The sequence below is a fragment of the Elephas maximus genome, chromosome 3 (assembly GCF_024166365.1).
Source record: "Elephas maximus indicus isolate mEleMax1 chromosome 3, mEleMax1 primary haplotype, whole genome shotgun sequence".
Classification (NCBI taxonomy): domain Eukaryota; kingdom Metazoa; phylum Chordata; class Mammalia; order Proboscidea; family Elephantidae; genus Elephas; species Elephas maximus.
In genome coordinates, this window is record NC_064821.1 from 116,189,589 (window position 1) to 116,212,686 (window position 23,098).

General features: G+C 34.5%; 1 protein-coding gene across 1 annotated transcript in view; it reads left to right on the forward strand.

Annotated features, from left to right (window-relative positions):
• Positions 1-23,098, forward strand: part of LRRC7 (leucine rich repeat containing 7) — a 617,060-nt gene that overhangs the window by 335,134 nt on the left and 258,828 nt on the right. The window contains exons 5-7 of the mRNA XM_049879569.1: positions 3,339-3,417; positions 10,614-10,703; positions 15,098-15,154. Coding sequence (XP_049735526.1) covers positions 3,339-3,417; positions 10,614-10,703; positions 15,098-15,154 — 226 coding nt within the window. The remainder of the gene's footprint in view (positions 1-3,338; positions 3,418-10,613; positions 10,704-15,097; positions 15,155-23,098) is intronic.

A 23,098-nucleotide genomic window follows, 5' to 3' on the forward strand; every position in this document is an offset into this window, starting at 1 on the left:
TCTGGAAAGAAGTTTCCCTTGAAGGCAGGCAGGGTCAAGAAGAGCAAAGTGCTCTGGGTATATTTCAAAATGATCACTTTTCCCACTTCCCTTGCCAGAAGCATTTTTCTAGCTCTTCACAGTGGGAATATCGTGGGACACCTGAAACTAAAACTCGTAAAATTTTGTTATTCCTCTGAAGGCTGGGCCTTCAGGATTTTTTTTTGTTTTTGTTTTTTATCTTTCAAGGTAGCCTACTCTGAATCTCTAGCAACTAGTCAATTACCCTTTAAGTATTGCTGTTCTATGACAGATTATTTTAGTCAGGGTTTTCTAAAGAAACAGAAGCAGTTTTCTCTGTGTGTGTGCATGCATGTGTGTGTATACACAGAGACAGAAAGAGAGAAAAAGAGAATTATTTTAAGGAACTGATTCATATGATTGTAGGAGGATGGCAAGTCCAAAATCTGTAGGTCAGGCAATTGGAAAAGTGAAGAGTGGAGAAGTTCTGGCAAAATGTCCATTTATAGCCTGGAGGTAGAATAAACCCTAGGGAAACTCTTTTCTTGTTCTTTAGGCCATCAACTGATTGAATGAGGCCCACCCACTTTATAGAGGGTAATCTACTTAAGACCAATTGATTTAATCCCACATAAAAGACGTCATGTTTGATGAAGTAGAGGACCAAGGAAAATAAGGGAAACTCTCAAAGAGATAGATTGACACAATAGCAGCAACAATGGACTCAAACATACCAACGGATCATGAAGATAGCGCAGGACTGGGCAACATTTAGGTTTGTTGTACATCAGGTTGCCATGAGTCGGAGCCAACCCCAGGGCAACTAATAAGAACTACTTCATAAAAGCATCTAGACTACTGTTTGACAAACAATTGGACACATAGCCTAGCCAAGTTGACACATAAAATTAACCATCACACGGATCCAGTTGTGGTTTTCTGTATCTTCCTGGATCTCCAATTTTGGGGGTGGACATGTGATCTCAGTTATCTTATGGATCTAAGAAGAGTTGTCGAATTTTAGTTTTACAGCTTTTTCCCTATTGTGAGAACAGGAGTAATGACTTCCAATCTCTTTGCATTTCAGGCTGGAAGTTCCATTTCTTTCTTTTTATTTCTAATAATTATAAGTGACATTTATAGAGTGCTTTGTGCCAGTTGGTTTGTCTGTATTATTTCTTTTAATCCTCACTATAACTTTATGATGAAGTGTTGCATTCTTATGGTAACTATCAGAATAGGAAACTAAGGCACTGAGGGTTTAAGTGACTTGCCTAAGGTTATTTAACCAGTAAATGATCAAGTTGAGATTCCGTCTTAAGCTCATGGCGTCTTCTTTGAACACTTTTAAATTTAAACTGTAAAAAACATTATGCAAGTTTTTAAAACAAATAATGTAGTACCATTTTCACCACAGCAGGCAATTCCATTTTAAGTAGAAGATAAAGAGATACAGTTCTTTCCTTAAAATTGCATTTTAATTTACTTCTGCTTCCATGTCTTGGTTTACAAATAATTTAAGGAAATATTGTTCTAAGGCTGGAACCTGTAGAGATAAGGCATCCATGCCAGCATGTAATGAGCCCAGACTGCAGACCACGCAGAAAAAGCTGGAGAGATGAGAAGATTCCTTACACCCCTGTTGATTGGAAATATTCAAAATAAATATGAATGCTAAGAGGAAGCACTGAGGATGGTTCAAGGATTAATTTATAGACCTCTTTGCCATTTGTGTGTTGCCATTTTGTTAAAATCTAGTTAATAAGGGCAGCTCTAAACATTACAGCTGTTTGGAAAGTAAGAATTGGCCTTTCTTATGAAAAACAAACAAAAAAACAGTTGTCATGCTGTTGACTCTGACTCATGGTGACTGCGTGTATCAGAGTAGAATTGTATTCCACTGAGTTTTCAACCGCTGACTTTTCAGTCTATCAGCAGGCGTTTCTTCTGAAACATCTCTGTGTGGACTCAAACACCCAATCTTTATGGTTAGCAGCTGAATGTGTTAGCAGCTGAGACCATTTGCATCAACCAGGAAATCCCTTTCTTATGAAACTCATACATAACAGAGCTCCTAAACTTTCCTGGGTTCTTATTAAGAAGTCAGAATGCTTCAACAATAATTTAAAGACAGCATAGTTTCTGGTGAAATTTCACATAAGGTGAAATGGGTGAGAAATATCCCTAAGCCCTTTCTTTGCTGTGAATGAATGATCTGGGATTTGGCCATCCTGCTACTACCTCACTGGGCTTGGAGGGCCTGTGGACTTGGTGGCCCAGGTGCGCAGAATCTAGGAAGTTGGAAGGTTTTGTTTCTTGATTATTATCATAAAAAATTCAACTATATCTTGGAACAAGATGTTCATCATGCTTCTATCAGATATGAAGTACTGTACAGAACAAGTTCTTTATGGAATTTTTTATGTCTTTAATAATAGTTTCAAAAATAGAGGAGTGGTAGTACTGCAGGCAGGTAGAAATGGCTTCGTTTAGCTGTCTTGTAACATTTGCAAGGTCTGTTATATTTGATTCATTCTTATCAATTGATGGAAATGCCCCCACCATCTTTTATGCCTCTGGCCCCCACATTTATGAATTGGTTTTATAGCTTCCTGATTTTCAGTTTCATAGAAAAACCTGTGTTTTTCTGTCACATAGCCAACAGCACAGCTGTGACAGCAGATGAGCAATTCTCTGAGAGCAATCAGCCAAGCTGGTTACCTACCTCAGAGACTCCAAGGAGGACCTCAGGAAAGGCTGTTCACCTCTTTACACTTTCAGGCAGATGCAAAGCATCTCTCTCTGCAGCCAACAAGAAAGAATCACGTAAAATGTGTTAGTCCCCCACGTTAGCTTGGGAATATCTATTGTTTTTGTGATGTGTCCTTAGGTATTTTCTAGATATATATGTTTTGTCTTTCCAATCGTATTGAAGACTTGCTAGGAGCAAAGATTTTATCTTCTATTTTCCTTATATCATTTGACTCCTGTCCCCCACCCCTACCCCTCAAATATTGCTGCTATAATGTTGTTGACTAAATAACTTAAACTATTTTTTTCCTTAGGTTATAAAGACCCAAGATCTATCTTACAACAAATTTTATAACCAGTTTCCAACTATTACTATTTTAAAATGTTATTTAACATTCCAGTTGTATTAGAAATATACATCTATGTGTATATATATATTATATAATATGAATATATTAGGTTATCATTCTTAAATGATTAGCCTAATGATGTTCACACTGTGTATTAGCTATTCTTAATATTTAAAACTATAGTTTAGGGAATTTTTGCTGGAACGTTTTCATAATTTTTCTTTTTTTACATTTTAGGTGTACAAGAATTTCCAGAAAACATAAAGTGCTGTAAGTGTTTAACAATAATTGAAGCCAGTGTCAATCCCATTTCTAAGTAAGTATTAGTGATTAAATTTTATTTAGTCTTATGTTTCTATTGGATAATAATGTACCAAGATAGAAAAAATTTGCATAACAAATGAATTTTAAATGTTACATTTAAAATTCAACTTAGCAGAATGACAGGAAAGATACTTCTTGAAAGAAGTATCTTGAAAGATTACTTCAAACCACAGCAGTTGAACAAAAGATGATTGAAAGCATTGCTGAGTATCAATGAAGGCTCAATTGGCACAAGATGGAATTACTTTGAAGCAAACTATGTCATCATTTTTCAATGACTCTTAGGCAACATTCCATGGAAGAAAGCAGGAACTAAAAAAACAGTTATAAGTTGTAGCTACAGTGGGAAGTTAGCAACAAGGACCTGGTAGAAGTTCAAGGGAGTGCAAGGGCTTAAGGCGCTGACTATGTAGTTCGAGTTGGAAAAGGAATTTGGTATAACCAGAAATAGAGAGTATTTGTGTACTGGAGATTACAGGAGGAACAAAGAAATAACCCTATGAAGACAGTAAAATGGAAGACTTGGACAATAATGATCCTGTGATGAGAAAAAAGGGTATTTGTGGTTGAAAGTCTGTTGGTAGAGAAATGCCATGGGAAAATGACACCTAGCATGCAACCATGTTGATGAATTGCAGGTACGATATAGTGACAGAAGTCTTGGAGTCAAGTAGGTCAAGAACCCATACAGTGAATGGATTGGATGATCATGAGCCTGAATGTGAATGTGTCTAACAGTAGAAGTGGGAATAAAATCTAGAAAGGCTATTGACAGTTGAAGTAGTATTTGGATGAGGTTGAAACAAATCAGTTGTACTGGGATGCAGATAATTGGTTTCTAAGTAAGATTGGCACATTAATTATACAAAACTGACCCTGGGATTTGAGAAAACCCTTCAGTCCTTTGTCCACATGGTGTTGATAAGACTGAAAGAAACTGAAACCCACTAGAAAGGCATTTAGTGAGTGGAGTGTTTTCAGAAGACAAAAGGAAGTGTGTCAAAGGGAAGCAGGAAAGAAATTTTCTCTAATAAAAACGAGAAGAGGAAGTAGTCAGGGTGATTACTCTGTGGATAGTGGGAAGAGGCTGTAGATGACACCAAAAATGGAATAGAATGTAAAAGAATGGGGTAGAAGTTTAGATGGAGATCCTTGTGATGAACATTTTGGAAAATTATTTGAGTCCTTTAGTAGACGGAGTGGAACATCAAGCAATAAAATGTTTGAAAGCTACAACTTTTCTACCTCAAAGGTATCATGTGGAGAGGAAAAAAAGACAAAACCCTGAGAAGCTTTTACGAAAACTCTTAGGCCATAATGCCATTTCCTCAACAAATAGTGAAAGAAACTCAAGAATTCAAAATACTAGCTTCAGGAATTTCTATCTGCAAAAACGTAATAATGTAGATCTACGCCATAAGGTTGCTGTGAAGGTTAAAATGAAATCATGTATCTAAAAGCCTGGGGCATGGTAGGGTCTCAATAAATGTTGGTCCTTGCTTTTCTCTTTGAATAATTGTTATTTTCAATTTTATTGTGATAATTTTCACCAACATTTGGCTATGGCATTCAGGTTCTACTATAAAGTTCACATCTAAAACTAAAACTATAATGATAGCACCAGAAGTATAACTTTTATATTTGAGGGTTTTCATGACTTAATACTTCATAGATTCCTTAGGCCATCTAATAATCCTTTCAAGGAAATTTATTTGGTTAGAATTGAAGAATTACAAACAAGAACAATTTATCATCTACCCAAGATGGTATGAGTCAAGTCAAAACGTGGTTATCGGCTTGACGTGAGAGGTTAAACCCATTGCCATCGAGTTGATCCCAACTCATAGCGACCACATAGCAACCTACCATGCCTCAGGCTTTTGGAGAAATTATTTCATTTTAACCTTCACAACAACCTTTTGATGTAGATCAGTATTATTACCTTTTTACTGATAGAAACTCCTGAAACCAGTATTTTGAACCCTTGAATTTCTTTCACTATATTTAAAACATTCTGAAGAAGCATATTTATTTTGGTTTAAATGAAAAGATACACTTTAAAAATGTGACACATTCATAAAGCTCAACTATAAAGAAATTGCTAATAAATTATGGTACATCTACTGGATGGATATGAAGGTTATATATAGGGTGACCATATGTCTTTGTTTACCTAAGCCATCCCAGTTTACGTCTCGATGTGGCATAGCTAATAACAGCTCACCTTTCACTCTCAAAAGTGTCCTAGTTTGAATGACAGATTATGTAGTCACTTCAGTTTTACATTAAAATTGCAAGATTATTGTAAAGTGAGAAATCATGATACAAGAAATAATGTTAAAACAGTTAATAGGAAATTAGATTATAAAGAAATAAAATATGGTATGGTAATCATGGTTGGTGTTAAGGAGGTAGAAAATTATGAGCAGTATTTTTTGTTTTCTCTTTATTTTTTAAACCAAAACCAAAACACTCATTGCTGTGGAGTCGATTCTGATTCATAGCAACTCTGTAGGACAGAGTATAACTGCCCCATAGAATCCAAGGAGAAGCTGGTGTATTCTGACTGCCGACCTTTTGGTTAGCAGCTGAGCTCTTAACCACTGTGTCACCAAGGCTCCAGTTTATTTTCTAAATGTGTTGTAATATTATGTTAATATTATAATTTTAAGACATATAAATGAAGGTATTTAGATGTAAAACACATTTCCAGTTAAAGTAGGCTCTTTTATATTGACTTCTTAATTGTAACTTATAAAACCTGTAATTTTATATGGTTTAACTCTTCTACCAGATATCAGGTGCCTGCAACATATTTTCGTTTAACTTCCAAAGTAAATGCAGTTAAAAAGAAAAAAACAAACCAAACCTATTGCCGTAGGGTTGATTCCAACAGGAGTGTCTGCAGCCCATCTTAATTTATCTTTTCCAACAATGACCCTTAACAATAATGAAATTATTTAAAATAATATTCTAGTTAATACTGAGAGATCAGAGTAAAAGGAATACTAAGGAAACGTAGTATAATTTTTCCGTAGTCCTTACCATGTGACAGATAATCATTTAATCACTAGAGCAACTCCAAGAAGTGGGTATAAGTGTTTCCACTTTATAAATAAGGAAACTGAGTCTTGCAGAAGTTGAATAATTTGCTAAAGAAAAAAGGACTGTGGAAGATTCAAATCCAGGTCTTCTGACATCAATAGCCATTTGCTTAACTACTTCATTATATGAGTATCTGGTCTATGATTACCTTTTCTCTGACGTATTTTGGGTATGTAAGTTTTTTTTTTAATAATTTTTATTGTGCTTTAAGTGAAAGTTTACAAATCAAGTCAGTCTCTCACATATAAACTTATATACCCCTTATTACATACTCCCATTTACTCTCCCCCAATGAGTTAGCCTGCTCCCTCCTTCCAGTCTCTCCTTTTGTGACCATTTTGCCAGTTTTTAACCCCCTCTACCCTCCCATCTCCCCTCCAGACAGGAGATGCCAACACAGTCTCAAGTGTCCACCTGATGCAAGTAGCTCACTCCTCATCAGCATCTCTCTCCAACCCATTGTCCAGTCCAATCCATGTCTGATGAGTTGGCTTCGGGAATGGTTCCTGTCCTAGGTCAACAGAAGGTTTGGGTACCCTGACCGCTGGGGTCCTTCTAGTCTCAGTCAGACCATTAAGCCTGGTCTTTCTATGAGAATATGGGGTCTGCATCCCACTGTCCCTGCTCCCTCAGGGGTTCTCTGTTGTGTTCTCTGTCAGGATATGTAAGTTTTAATATAAGCGATGAATACAATGAGAGTATATTTAACATAGTAAGAATTATTTAACAATACATAAAGCATATTTTCTTTGAAATTTTTAATACATCTGTCGAATATAGAAAATCACTAGTTATTGTAGGGTAGCAAAATCATTTCATTAATGAAAGCTCCTTTACTTAATGTAAAATATTGGATTTCATAGAATAGTTTGGAGGAGGAGAAAGGCAGCCTATGATTGTTGTCTTCACCAAGTCGATTTCACTTGCTAGTGATTATCTTCTTCCTCAAGCTGGCGGGGGCTTATACATTCTTCTGGAAATGGTGATGTAGACAAGTGAAACTCTCATCCCTACTAAAAAGCTATACAATTATGCTATAACATTAATAAGAATTTTAAATATATTCTTTAGCAGACTTACTGACTATATATATTTTTCAAGTAAAATCTAATCCATTTTTTACTGTGTTTTATTTTCAAAGCACGGTATTGCTAGATCATTTTAGAAAATTTTTAAAAAGCAAGAAGTCCTGTCCTCTGTCCTCAAAGAATTTGTAATTTATCCTGGGAGTAAAAAAATAGTCAAGATTTGTATAAAGTAGAATCGGCATGGGCATTCTACTATATCTGTGTGCAGAGTCCTATGGGGGACAAGAGGATGAAGACTTTAATTTAGAATCTAAGCATAGAGAAACCATTCAATAAATTCATGTTGAAGTAAATTGAAATAAAAAATACAGATGCTATTAAATAAGACATACTATATAAATATACGCTCAAGTTTGCAATTTTTAAAATGAAAGTTCAATATAAAATGCCAACACATCTTTTTGTATAACCAGGCTAGAAAATTATTATCTTATTTTGTATTCTGGTTTTTCATGTAACTTATTTTTGGCAGTTCAATTTTGCAATTGGAATGTGCAGAATGTGACCAATTCTTAAACCCTTAAAGAAATACTCAATATAATACACCAGATTCTCCCACAGTATGAGCTTTGCCAGAGAAGCATCAATAAAAAAATAGATCTTTGATCAGAGAATAGTACAATGTGATACAATAATACATACGTATGGAGAAAAGAGGACTGAGGGAAGCCAGAGAGTTCAAACTGTCCTATAACTACAAAATTAATGTACTTTAAAGCCTTTCACTTATTAATAGTGACAATTTTAAAGTCAATTATCAGATCAATGGTTTTAATATTCTTCTAATTTTACACGTCATATTAATCTTTTGGAAAGTTTTAAATGATTCCTTCTTTTGACAGACCAAACAAGACATTAAAATAAGGTAGTGGTTAAATTGGAAACACTGGTGGCGTAGTGGTTAAGAGCTACAGATGCTAACCCGAAGGGTCGGCAGTTCAAATCCACCAGGCGCTCCTTGAAAACTCTACCGGGCAGTTCTACTCTGCCCTATAGGGTCGCTATGAGTTGGAATCGACTCGACAGCACTGGGTTTGGTTTTTTTTTTTTTTTTTGGTTAGTGGTTTAATTTGGATTAAAATCTATTTAACACCTATGCCAATATAAAAACTATAGTACTATCAGAATATGGAAACCCTGGTGGAGTAGTGGTTAAGAGTTTGGCTGCTAACCAAAAGGTCAGCAGTTCAAATCCACCAGGCCCTCTCTGGAAATCCTTGGGGCAGTTCTACTGTCCTATAGTGTTGCTATGAGTCAGAATCAACTCCGCCGCAATGAGTTTATTTATTTATTTTTATCGGCATGTTAACTCTAATGTATTACGACAAAGATAAACACAGAGAACAACAATAATGTATCATGGATTTTTCTTTCTTAATCCTATGGAGAAAAGTTCAAGTCTTTGGGTCTAGCATTCAGGTCCCTCTAATCACCTACATGATATGGATGAATTTCTCAAATGTAATGCTGATTTTTTAAAATCTCAGGAAAACGTACACTTAATGATTTGGTTTATATAATGTTCAAAAATGCAAAATGACACAACATGGTTTTTTGTTCGTTTGTTTAGGAATTAGACCATGTTTGGTAAAATTCTTTACAAAACAGAATAATAAACATCATTCAGGAATTAGTGAGACAAATAATAGGAGAATGCTGTCAGGAAGGGGCACCCAGGGGTTTCAAAGTGCTGGTTCTATTGCTTGAGATCTTTAGGGGGTACACATAGATTCTTTTACATGTACAAAACATTCTGTAACAAGAAAGTGAGCAGAGGAAGAGAAACCATGGAATGCAATTCATATATAATGTCCTGGAGAAGGAGAAGCAGAAGCAGGCAAAAGTAGCCTACTGGAAGCCAAGAAGGAGCAAACAGTCAATGATGGCAACTGTTGCTAGGCACTGTGGGATACAAAATAAAATGAAGCTAATGCAGTTGAGACTTAAGAGGTCACTGGAGTCTTTGGTGAGAGAAGTTTTAGTAATACAGTTGGGGTAGATGCCCAAAAGCAGTGGATTGAGGAGTGGTAAAAGGCAGTGAGTATAGGCGGCTCTTTAATTTCGGCAATAAATGCAAGGAGGGAGATAGGTTATAACTTGAGGGGAAAGAAAATCTGAAGGCTATTTAGAAGTATCTTATAGAATAACATTGTCTGGACTAAACCATAGAGAAAGGTATTTTAAAAAGTTTAAATAAAAGTGTAATCATAGGGGAAATATTCAGTATACTTTTAAGAAAAAATTTCCTGGAAAATCAATGAGTTAAATCTTTCTGATAAAAAAAGGTTTAAATACTTCAAATAATTATTTTTATCTAATTTGTAAAAATTTCCACAAATGATTTTTTTTCCTCAAAATTTTAATGCTTCTTTATAGCCTTCGGATTCAGTATCATTATTGTATCAATGTTCTTGTTAGTTTTAATAAGCATGAATTGGACCGATTTGAATCAATCATAATGTGCATATATGTTGAGCCTGCATTAAAGAAATTATCAGTTAATGGGACAAAATACTTCCCTTTACAAATTGGACAGCTTTAGTTAACACTGCAACAAGTTGTAGGTAAATTTTAATGGTTAAGTGAAATAGTAGGTAGATATTCTTACCTGACTATGTACATGAATATTCTATTGAGAAAGAATGTTAGTTTTAGAATTACAAAACATAGCATACAGCTTGAAATTTCCATAAAACGTGCCTCCACTGGCATGTAGAGGGTTAGGGCAGTGGTAAAAAATGATGCCGCCGACTCTGGCAGTGACATAAATCCCAGCCCCTGAGAGCAGCGTGGAGGTGGGTGAATGCCATTTATTATAACAACAGGCAAAATTTTCAAGCTGTAACAACATGCTCAATAAATTCTCCCATTACTGTGATACCAAAGGAGAGTTGAAAAATGTTTTGCACTTCTATTTTTTCTCTTTAGAGATTTATATTTTTGTTGTTTCCATAGCAACATGAACACAGTGACTAAATCTTTAATTCCTTTCCAGACTCCCTGATGGCTTCACGCAGCTTCTAAACCTGACCCAGCTCTACCTGAATGACGCCTTTCTGGAATTTCTTCCAGCTAATTTTGGAAGGTAAGAACAACAAATTTAAATGATGCAATTTTATTTCATTGTAGGTAAGTACCAGTGCCATTTAGTAAGACTTTAAAAGTGGGAGTTGTGGTGAAAGATATCCCATTATTGTTCAGTAAGTGCGGCTTGGTTAATTAATGAAATTTTTGCAAAAAATAGGGTAAACATATCTTTATATCACACTAATAAAAAAATTCTAGATTAATTAAAAAGTTAAATATAAAACAGTAAAATCAAAAAATGATTTCACCTCACTAAGAGTCAAGTATTTTTTATATGGGTTAAAAAGTTAAATATAAAACAATAACACCATTAAAGAGATGTGTGGAAAAAATATGGATGGATATTTAAGGCTGTGGAATAGGAAAGATCTTAATAAGCATATATGCAAAGGAAAATATAAATGGATAGATTTGACTACATAAAGACTCAACAAGAATCAAAAACATAAAAAATTAAAATAAAATAATAAACTAGGAAATATTTCCAATATTTATGAAAGACAAATTGTTAATATACTTAACATATAAAGAATTCTTAATAATGAATGTAAAGACAAAGATCTCAGAAAAAAATGGATAAACGACACAAGCAAGTGATTCATGATAAAACATACAGATGGCCAATGAACACACGAAATAAGTTTATACTCACACACACAAAAAAAAAATACAAATTAAAGCCACAATAAAAGGTTTTTGCCTGCTAGCATGTTGGCAAAAACTGGTTAGAGTTTACGAAGCGAGATAAAATCATCTCACCCACCGCTACCAGGATTGCAGAATGTTATGACCGTTGTCTTAGTCATCTAGTGCTGCTATAACAGAAATACCACAAGTGGATGGCTTTAACAAAGCGAAGTTTATTCTCTCACAGTCCAGTAGGCTAAAAGTCTGAATTCAGGATGCTAGCTCCAGGGGAAGGCTTTTGCTCTCTGTCCTTGTCATCAGCCTTCCCTTGGTCTGGGAGCATCTCAGCACAGGAACCTCAGGTCCAAAGGACACGCTCTTCTCCCGGCACTGCTTTCTTGGTGGTATAAGTTCCCCTGTCTCTCTGCTTGCATCTCTCTTTTATATCTCAAAGAGATTAGTTTAAGATGCTATCTAAAATTGTAGATCTCATCAATATAACTGCCACTAATCCATCTCATTTCATCGTACTGATAGGATTTACAACACATAGGGAAATCACAGAAGATGGTGGACAATCACACAATACTGGGACTCATGGCCAGCCCAGCCAAGTTGACATATTTTGGCGGGGACACAATTCAATCCATGACAACTGTCATGCCTTAAAAATATTTACAGCCACTGCCTATATAATTCATTTCTAGAAATGTATCACACTGTCATCAGATATGACTCTCGGATTGATGGACATTATTTACAATATGAAAAAGTGGAAGCATATATCCAAGAGACTGGTTAAATATATAATGGTATATCCATATGACAAAACTATGTAGCATTTTATAGCCTGGATTTAGAGAGAAGTTTTTTAAAAATGTCTGAAACATTATATTCAAAAGGATATTACAACAAAATAAATAAATTATGGATCAATATTAATGTGAATATACATGAGATAAAAGACTGGTTCCCTTGGAAGTAGAATACTGAGTAATTTTTTTTGTCTTTATATTTTTCAGCATATTCTATCCGTCCTTCGATTCACTGTATGTTTTTAATAAAATATATATCTTAAAAATTAAGGCATTTTAAGTACATTGTTTACAGCATTTTTCTAAATGATTATCTTTAAAATTATTCAAATTGAGTGTTAATTAACACCATCCTGTTGACAGAAGCTAGTAAATGATATTAAACTCAATGAAATAATAGCACCGCTTACCACATAGCAGCTTTCATTATGTACTGAGAGCACACAAGCAACACTGACCAAACTCCCTTACTTTTTACATGACCTCACAGCACCTATGAACGCAAGAGACGTAGGCGGTTTTTTTTTTTAATTCACAAGTCTTCAAAAGAACTCCAGCCTGACTTCTAAATGAACTGGCATTTCACCAGTCATTTATATAAACTAACGTAGTCCTTCTGATACTGACCACAAAACTACAAGTATCCCTTTGATTTATCGAATCAGAAAATATTTAATTATTACCCTAAGTTACACTTTTTTTGGCTTGAATTTTGCCCATTCTCTTTTAGTAGTCCTAAAGTGAAAAAATAGATTTGGGCAAACAGAAAACATACTAAAACAAAAACTGCTTGGAATTAGGAATTAGAATTCTGTTTTATGTAAATAGTCTGCCAAAATATATTCTATTATTATTTTAATCTCAAAAGTTTTTTTTTTTTAAACCTTCGGTTAGGTAGTTTAACAAAAGGACTTTAAAAGTCTCTTCAAAACCTGAGATTTTGTGCTCCTAAAAGCCCCAAAATAAGTCACAAAATATCATCATTACTAGGACAAGTATTGAGAAGATTTAAGACATAAAAACATTTAAGAAATCTCTTTTACTAGTAATACACCCATGCACTGAAGAACTGAATCACTTTATCTCCCATAGAGGTTAAAATTAAGTTGGAGATTTGATAGGAAGCAAAACAAAAGGGAAAGAGACCTAGACAGATGAATACCTAAAAACACAGTAAATATAAGAGATTGTAGATGAGATAGTACAAATAGTAAAATATTCCCAAACATTAAGAATTTGGAGAATCAAATTAATATTTGTTTTAAAATAGCCTCAACTAGTCACGTTGGATTGCCATAAGTTGGAATCCACTTGACAGCAACTAACAAGAAGTACATTTTAAAGTTCAGTAGGTGGCAGAAAAGGTTAAATGCTCCACAACTAGCTGAAAGGTTGATGGTTCAGAAAACAGAGGCACCTCGGAAGACAGGTCTGGCAATCTGCTTCCAAAAGGTCACAGCCTTGAAAACCCTATGGAGCAGTTCTACTCTGCACACACGGGATTGTGGTGAGTCAGAATCAGCTGTACAGCAATGACAACAATAGCAACATAATGAATTACAACAGTGAGTCCCAGACTGCAAAACTTAACAAGTAATTAAATATGAAATGCATTCCTAATCACAAATGTTACCCAAGCAACAGAAACTGAACGCCTCTCATCCTCTTCGTGTGATTTTCCTAGCCCCAGTGATGTCACAGGAAGGATGTTCAGTTTCTGTTGCTTGGGTAACATTTGTGATTAGGACTGCATTTCGTATTTAATTACTTGTTAAGTTTTGCAATCTCGGACACACTGTTGTAATTCATTATGTTGTTGTTAGTTGCTATAGAGTTGATTCTGACTCGTGGCAATCCCACGCGTGCAGAGTAGATTTTTAAAAGCACACCCATTTCACAAGTGTGATATGCAACTTAGAGTCAATTAAATATGATGTATTATAGACTTCTCTTATTTTATAATTAATAATAATAAAAACCTGTTGTTTTCTAGTTTATTTCAACTCATAGCAACTCTATAAGGACAGAGTAGAACTGCCCCATAGGGTTTCCAAGGAGCTGCTGGTGAATTCCAACTGCCAACCATTTGGTTAGCAGCCAAACACTTAGAAACTGTGCCACCAGCGCTCTGATTAATAATAATAATATCTAATATTTACTATAATTTATGATGTCAGACATTATGCTTTACATGTGTTACATCACTTAATATTCAAAACCCTATAAATTTGGCACTGTTGTCATACACTTGTTATAGAAAATAAAACTGAAGTTAGGAAGAGTTAATTAATTTGCCCCGTATCACAAAGATAGAATGCAAAAGAGCCTGGATGTAACCCAGATCTGTCTGACTTCAAATCCCAAACTACTAGGCTATACTATTTGCTTTACAAGTTTGTTTACACTTTCTTGAGGGAAAGTATTGCCATGTTCCACTGAACACAGCACATGGTATTTAATAAATGTTCAATGAATATCTACTGAATGCATGAAATGAAACAACAATGAAAATATTTTTATAAATATATAAAATTTAGAAGACTTGGAATCAATGACACTCTTTGAAAGATCTTAATCATTTTTAGGGAACTGATATTTTGTCATTGTCCAATGTTGATGCAACCCTACCCATACTCATGCCATCAGTGGATTCCAACTCATAGCTACACTATAGGACAGAGTAGAACTGCCCCCATAGGATTTCCAGTGTTGTAAATCTTTACAGGAGCAGATTGCCACATTTTTCTGCTGCGAAGCAGCTGGGGGGTTCGAACCACAGACCTTTTGGTTAGCAGCTGAGAGTTTAACCACTGTACCACCAGGGCTCCTTCAATGCAATCCTACTCATAATCAACCTGTATGTTTCTTTAAAGCCTGTAACCGTAGTGTGTAGTTGTTTGGGCAGAGGCATTTGATTACTGATTATGATAATTCATAATTCATTCTGCAGACTTGTCAAATTGCGGATCTTGGAGTTAAGAGAAAATCACTTGAAAACTCTACCAAAGTAAGTGGCTGTGTATTTTCTAAATTTTGAATTGTGATTTTTCACTAGTAGGAGTAGTTATTTTTGTTTTGGCTATGCTTTGCATTTTGATTGAGGTAACTTTTTCTACTAGTTTTTCTTAGAGGCTGAAAAGTATGGTATACTAAAAGACGTGCGAATTAAATAAGAATGTATCTTTATAAAACTGTAGCATTACAAGTAACATGGGGAAGAGTTCACTTGAATTTCTTCTCATGACTGAAGATGTACACCCAGAAATTATTTCTTTGAAACATATGAAATTTCCGTTTGTATTGTTCAAAAAGGCAGGCAATTTCAAATGATTCAACCTAATAGGATGCTTATCCTTCAAGGTAATTTATAGACTGTGATATTTTTCAGTTTTTAAACAAACAAACAAAGTCCAAATTTCTCAGAAAAAAATACTAAAAATTATTTAGAGATTCTAAAATGGTGTGGCAAAAAGTTTTATTTCTACCTTCCTCGAAGTCGTCCCCTTTTACTGGTCTATTTAAAATTTGGTTTCTATAAAAACTCCAGATATGTTTTAAATAAAAACTAATTTGCAAAATCTTATCCAATGTTAATTTAATAAAATTCTTGTTTCATTCTGCCTTGCCTTATTCATGGGTAATAATAAAATTTTGTGTTACACAGAAATAATTATATTATTGAAAGTCAAGAATTATTTAAGATGTGTGGAAGTTTTTTACTCAAATCAATATAGCTTGTATATAAATTATAATTAAAATATTGAAAGCACTATGTTGCTATTATTATTCTCCATCAGTATTGCATAAAAATATCAACTACAGTAAATAATTTTTCAAATATATCTGCTAAACTTAGAGATCTTTCTTCTGCTGAACCTAAACTAAATTTTACTTTTAAAATTCTTTTCCTAAGCAAGCAACTGAATTTTTCTTTTTACCAATGTCTCAGTAAAATGCCTTCAAGTATGTTTTATGTATGACTTTATATATGAAAATTTTGTCAATGCAATATGAAATTTTCAATAATGGTATGAATTATACCTAAATATACGCATAAGAGAGAAAACATTCACTCACTCCTCCGTAAATGAAAGGCAAGGAGACAGGAGAGGAGGAAATGTCCCCATATGTATGTACTCTGCACTTTTGAGTAATGCCTTTCTCTAAGTCAAAGCATTATACATGGAACTAATCGAAGAGACCTTGCTTGGGCTGGAGGCATAAACAGATATGGGAACAAGGTTGAGAGTGTTACTTGTTCAAGTATTAATCTCCTGCAGATGCTGCTAGTACCACCAGTTCCATCCCCAATGCTTTGTTTGCCACTTTGAAAGTAAGGTGGAAACATAGCATGAGTAGAAGCTAAACCATGGTGAAAGAACAGTTGTCCCCTTCATCTAAACTTACGTTCAGGTCAAGAAAGCATATTGAATGTGTGGAGAATTATTTCCCCTCTGCTCTCAAATATGGTTCTGATGTCAAATATAAAGTTGAAGCTGGCATAGATTTATACTAGGAACTTTATATAGAGATAGCTGCGTGAATATTTCAGTCACGAGTCACGATGCTCGTAATTGGTGTACGGTTTTGAGACTGTGGCATAGTATTAGATAGAATTAAATAAATAGAATAATATGTGCAGACCATGTTTGACATCAAAAAACATTGTAAAGGTATACAGAAATGACTTAGTAGACTGTTATGCATGTATAACTTGAATATCTGTTATAGCTTTTGTATTTTAAGAAATATTTTCAAAGTTATTTTCAATATAATATGTTCATTTTACAACTTACAGACAAGTTCTAAAGAACTAAGGACAGGCATAAAATATGAAGAACTGTGTTTAGGTTTTGGTGTCTCTAGAATGGGAATTGCAGAAGGAACTTCTGTCTTGAATAAAGATAAGTGTGTTTTTATGAGGTCAATCTCTTAATACATAGTACATCAGGATCACCAATCAAGACCTGCAACTTAGGGTTATGTGAAAGCTTTTGACTTTCCTTCCCCCCTCCACCAGTAAAAATCAAGGAAAAAATGTAGTTTTAAGAAAAACAATTTTAGTTTCATAATAACGTACTCCAAGGAGAGATAGCTCGTGATTTCCTCAGGGACACAGAGAGGATGCTGGGTCTTTAGTAGATCATCGGTGATCTTTTCCTCTTCTGTCTTAAAGTCTATATGCTTAGTGGTCAGTACAAAATGTAAAAAATGCATTGGAATTATGGCAGAACATACATTAAAATGTATATCCTTTAAGTAGATGATTTGTGCAGATTTTAGATCAATTTTTAAGTTACTAAAAAAAATTTTTTTAAGTTACTACATAAAAGTTATTATTATAAATTTTCATACACTGTTTCTTTGTAATAATCCTTCTTGATATATCAAAGAGCAAGAAAATTAAATTCCTCAGAAAAACATTTGTTTAAAAATCGCTGAAACAGTCAGGTCTTGGTTGTTTGTAATAACTGAAGACGTTGAGCATCTGAAAAACTAGAAAACCAAAAAGAAAAACCTTTAGATTCCATGATACAATTTTTCTCATAGCAGAATTATTCTCTTAATTGTGTTTTTTTAGGAATAGTCAGAAAACGTGGAATGGTAGACAGCCCTCAGATGAATGCTGGGTGACAAGGAAAACAGTCTTATTCATTTATTTACTTTTTTTTTGTGTGTGTGTGTGTGTAAGAGTTTCTGAGGGTCAGGAATCCAGCAGCGATTTAGCTGAGTAGGTCTGTCTCAGGGTGTCTCGTGAGTCAAGCTGTCGGCTAGGCTGCAATCATATCAAGGTTTGACTTGGCTGGGAAATTGGCTTCCAATTTCATTTAGGTGGTAGTTGGCAGTTCTCAGTTTCTCACTGGTTATGGGCTGGAAGCTTTGGTTCCTTGCCACATGGGCTTCTCCATCTGGCTACTCACAACTTGGCAGCTTGCCTCCCCCAGAGCAAGTGATCTGAGAGAAAGAGCAAGAGTGCCCAAGACAAAAGCCAAACGTTTTATAATGTAATCTTGGAAGTGCCACGCCGTCTCTTCTGCCATATGCTACTGGTCACATAGACCAAACCTGGTACAATGTGGGAGGGGACTGCATAAGAGTGAATGCCAGGAGTGAAGGATCATGAGGAGGCCATCATAGGGTTCCCCACCACACCAGGTCTGGTCCTTAGCACTTCAGGTCTAGAAATTCAATTTCAACAGTGAACCAGAATAATGCCTCAGGTTTAAGAAGCTGACTCACACAAATAAAATTCACGGAAGACCTTATCTTGGTACAATTTTCCCGTTTTTCCAGAACTCTTCAGCTATACTAGTCTTCCTCCTAAACATGGCAAGTTTGTTCCCACCTGTTTCATTATCATATAAAACTTTTTTGTACTCTCCTTAATAACAATCATTAAGGAATAATTTTAAGGAAAAATATCTGAATGTACAAATTGTATAAATATTCCGGATAATTTTAAAATACTAAACAAGACTTGCTTGAGAACTAATTGACGGTGTATTATTTGCATGATTTTATTCCTTAAACATAGTTGCCTTTAGTAAGTAATTTTCTCCCTAAAATAAAGGTTCAAAACCCTACGGTATTACCCCTCTGTGAATGTCTAAAGACCTGCACCAACGCACATATACTCACAGAAGGGATCGATACATTATATCTGGACATGGAGTCCCTGGGTAGTGCAAATGTTTAACATGTTTGGCAACTAACAAAAAGTTTGGAAGTTCGAGACCACCCAGAGGCACCTTAGAAGAAAGGCCTGGTGATCAACTTCCTGAAAAAAAAAAAAAAATCAGCCATTGAAAACTCTGTGGAGTACAGTTCTCCTCTGACAGGCATGGGGTTACCATAAGTCAAAAACAACTCCATGGCAAGTGGTTTAGTTTTTACAGTGGAAACATAGGAAAGCATTCTTATTTGTAAGAAATACACTGTATAGTATTGTAGATGATAGGGTAACAGGTTGGCAATTTACTCTTAATTGGTTCACAAAAAAAGTTATTTGAACATATTTATAAGTTAATGATTGTTTCAACATAAAAATTTATTTTAAAAAGCTATTTTCAAAGATGAATTCTTAAAAAATAAAAAACACTATTAATAAGAAAAATTATCAGCTTCATTTCTGAACTACTTGTAGATTATCGAGAGGAGAGTTTGCATTGATGTGCCAAGATGCTTAAATATTTATTAAAAATCAGCATTTTAATAAAATATTAAATATTTATAAATATTAAATATTTATAAAAATCAGATTCTACATATATAATATATGTATTAAGTATTTTCTCCTACCTTGAATGACAATTAATACTCTGTAATTATTTCTAAAACTTCTAAAATATTCATTTCTAAATAACATGTTTTTAATTTTCATGTAAGTTCATTTACTCTTTTTGAATATTATCATCATGGAACCCTGGTGGTGCAGTGGGTAAGAGCTATGGTGAGCTACGGCTGCTAACAAAAAATCCAAATCCACCAGCCGCTCCTTGGAAACCCTATGGGGCAGTTCCACTCTGTCCTATGAGCACTATGTGTCGGAGTCAACTGAACAGTAACGGGTTTGATTTTGGGTTTGATTATCATTGGTAGACTTATCTAAAATATAATGCACTTGTGTTTCTCTTCCTTTGGTATCAGTGTTACTACCAGTTATCATTGTAAGTGTAATTTTTATCAATCAATAGGTATTCTCAGCTGGATAGGTGTCATTAAGCCATTTTCAATTCCCATTTCAGCATCCTTTTAATGAATTTATCTCATTTGGCATTATGACACTTTACTTGTTATTTCAGTAAACTACATCAATAGGTTCTTTAGTGTCATTATAGCAAAAAATCCCCATTGTCAAGAACAGCTTGCCAAGTAGCTGTATAGTGTTTCTATTTCTATTAACTGATTTTGTGGCTGTAGTACATAATTGAATATAATGTGTTTTTATAATCACGGTACTGTATGTTTTTACCAAAGTATACCAATTTACAAGGTGTGTTGTTTTTGCTGAACCCATGGTACCGTACTCATTCTAGGTTATCTTTATCAAAAGTGATAATATGACAAGCTAGCTAACTAAGGGTACCCATATTAGCATATTAGTGCCCTCTGGTTTTAGAGAACTGTATTTATAATTAGGTATTTACTTTCTCTCATCCAGTGTTATATTTCTCAATTAAAAAAAAATAAGTATGACATTATATATTTTAAAGCATTCTATAAATTATTATGTATTGTAACAATGTAATTATTAGATTCCTTTTTAAAATACCAAATCTATACTTTCCAAAGATTCACAAAAGCAAAGACTGTGAACTCTCTGTCTTGGGAACTAATCGTATTTCTTTTTAACCTTCAATATTTTCAACATAACATTAAGATTGAGAATATTATTGGAAGTGTCAAGTCCAGTGAGAAACTAAGGAGAAGGAAGAAAGCCAAATAACACTGTGGTGATGCAAGTTTCTTTTCTCAGAGTACTTTCAGTCAACAACCACTCTGATCCCTGGTGATTAAGTTTACCAAAGAATGAAAACTGCCTGAAATAACAGTGAAGTTGAAAGCACTGTGGCTCCAGTTTCATAAGAGCTCACGACTTTGTCTCTCATGAAATAATTAGCCTGCACTTTTAGTCCTGTTTCACCTGAGAGGAGCCATAATGTACTGAAATGAGTGTGTACTTTGTGGTCAGACCAGCCTTACTTTGAATTCAGGCATTGCTGCTTATCTATGAGTTATTTAACTTCTTTGAGTCTCAGTTTCCGTATTTATAAAAAATGCTGCAGGTTCATTACCTCCTTTAAGCTGGAAAATATATTTTGGTTAATAGTTTCTCAAAACAAGCCTTGCTATCATTTAGAGCTAGGAAATTTTTTAAACAAAATGGTATACACTGGCACTTAGAAAATTTGGGAGTGTGTTAAAGAAGATCTGCAGGAGTTACATATTTTTTTTCATTTTATCTCATAAAAATCTTTATCAGAAAGGGAATGATGTCTTTCACATTTTTTCTTAATGATAAAGTCTTAAAAATAATGTTTGGTGCCAATATAACCTTATTTTTTAAGCAGTAATGTAATGAGAAATCCTATACAAATGATTATCTCTCATCTTTAAGTATGTAAAAAGGGTCACTAAATATCTAGCTACTTATTTTTAAAGACTTTTTTATTTCAAAATGGATACCTTTTTTTGGTAAACATTGAACTTGGATAGTGAAGAATATGACAAAAATAAACCAAAACACTCAACAAGCAATCAGGAAAGGCATATATCCACCATTTGTAATGTCGTATACTTTATGAATTGATTCGCTTCAGATTTTCAAGTTCAAACAATTTAATGTGGATGACTCTGTTTCCTTTTATGGTCTCTATATAAAAAAAAAAAAAAGTTATTTTTTTCTTTTTTTTTATATAAATATAGTATCTTTTCTAAAGGTATGTTCTGAAACATAATACCAGTATTGACCTTGGTCTCAGAGTCTTTGCTAGAACAATATACAAAGAACTTAGTGAACAGGTGAACTCCCATGGTCTCAGATATTACCTTTGTGTTGGTGAATTGCAACTATTCATTTCCAAGCTGCACTTCTTACCTAAATTCCTATTCTTTATTCTAATAGCCAGATCTCAGATGAAAAGCTCACATGTCGTAACTGAAATCATCCTCTTCTCTGTCCTCTACCCACCACTTCCATAGCAAAACCAAACTAAATCAAACAAAATGAAATTCTGGGCTTCCTATTATCCACCTAATCATAGAAATTAGAAATTTCAATTTTCTTTTCTCTACTGTACCTCCAAATCCATTGGCCATCAATTTACACCACATTTAAGTACTATTTTCCGTTACCACTGTCATTGACCTACTTGAGATCCTTAGTATTTGCCTTAGCCTCCAACAATTCCCCTCTTCTTCACTTCCTCTATTTGAATACATCCTCCATATTGTTGTCACAAGTTTCTTTCTAAAACACAACATAGCACATTTCAATTTAAAATCTTGAAATGACTGCTCACAGCTTACGGAAGACAAACATGTCAAGACTCTTCATAGTTTGGACTCAACCTTTCTAACTTCATTACCTCCCATGATTTTTCACCATCTAACAGAGTCTCTCTGCTACCAGAGACTTGACAGTTGGAAAACAAACAAAAAAAAATACAACCCACCTTTACAACTCCAAGCATCTTTCCTTGGGACCTTCTCCTTTTCTGTCTGGAAAACTCCTAATCAACTCTTAACTTTCTCATCACTTTCTCCATCAAATTAGCCATATATCCTGCTATCAGAGTGGTAGCTTAGATATTCCTCTAGAGTTTATTCAATGCAAAATTTCAATAGAAATTTTGATCTAATTATAGAGTGAGTTAGAAATCTAACAAGCGTAATTGTGTATGTGTGTGTGTGTGTATGTGTATGTGTGTTTGTCATCTTGAATATATTGTCTGAAGCTCCAGCTCTATAGTCCAACTGTCAAGTAAGGAATTTCTAGGCTGTGTGCCTTTGCTTCCTCAGTTATGGATTTTGTAATGTCACAACCTCAGCAACAGTGAACACTAAACAAGCATTTATGAATTGATTTTCACCAGGACCTCTCAATAGTATTTTGGTAAGTGAAGAAAAAAAATTGAGTCTCAGCATTTTGAGTGATTTCCATGCCACCCAAGTTTTGGTTTATACTTTTAAAAAGCACTCTTCACAAACTCCCTTATTACTGAAAGTTAATTGGATAAGACATACTAAAACAGAAGAATGTATCTGACTGTCAAGATTTTCTGCTTTCTTCATTTTTCCACTCTCATCTATGCTTAAAACCCAAAATACCAAGCCGGTTGCCACTGAGTTGATTCCAACTTGTAGAGAACTTATAGGCCAGAGTAGAGCTGCCCCAAGGGTTTCCGAGGTGAAATCTTTAAGGGAGCTGATTGCCAAATCTTTCCGCCAC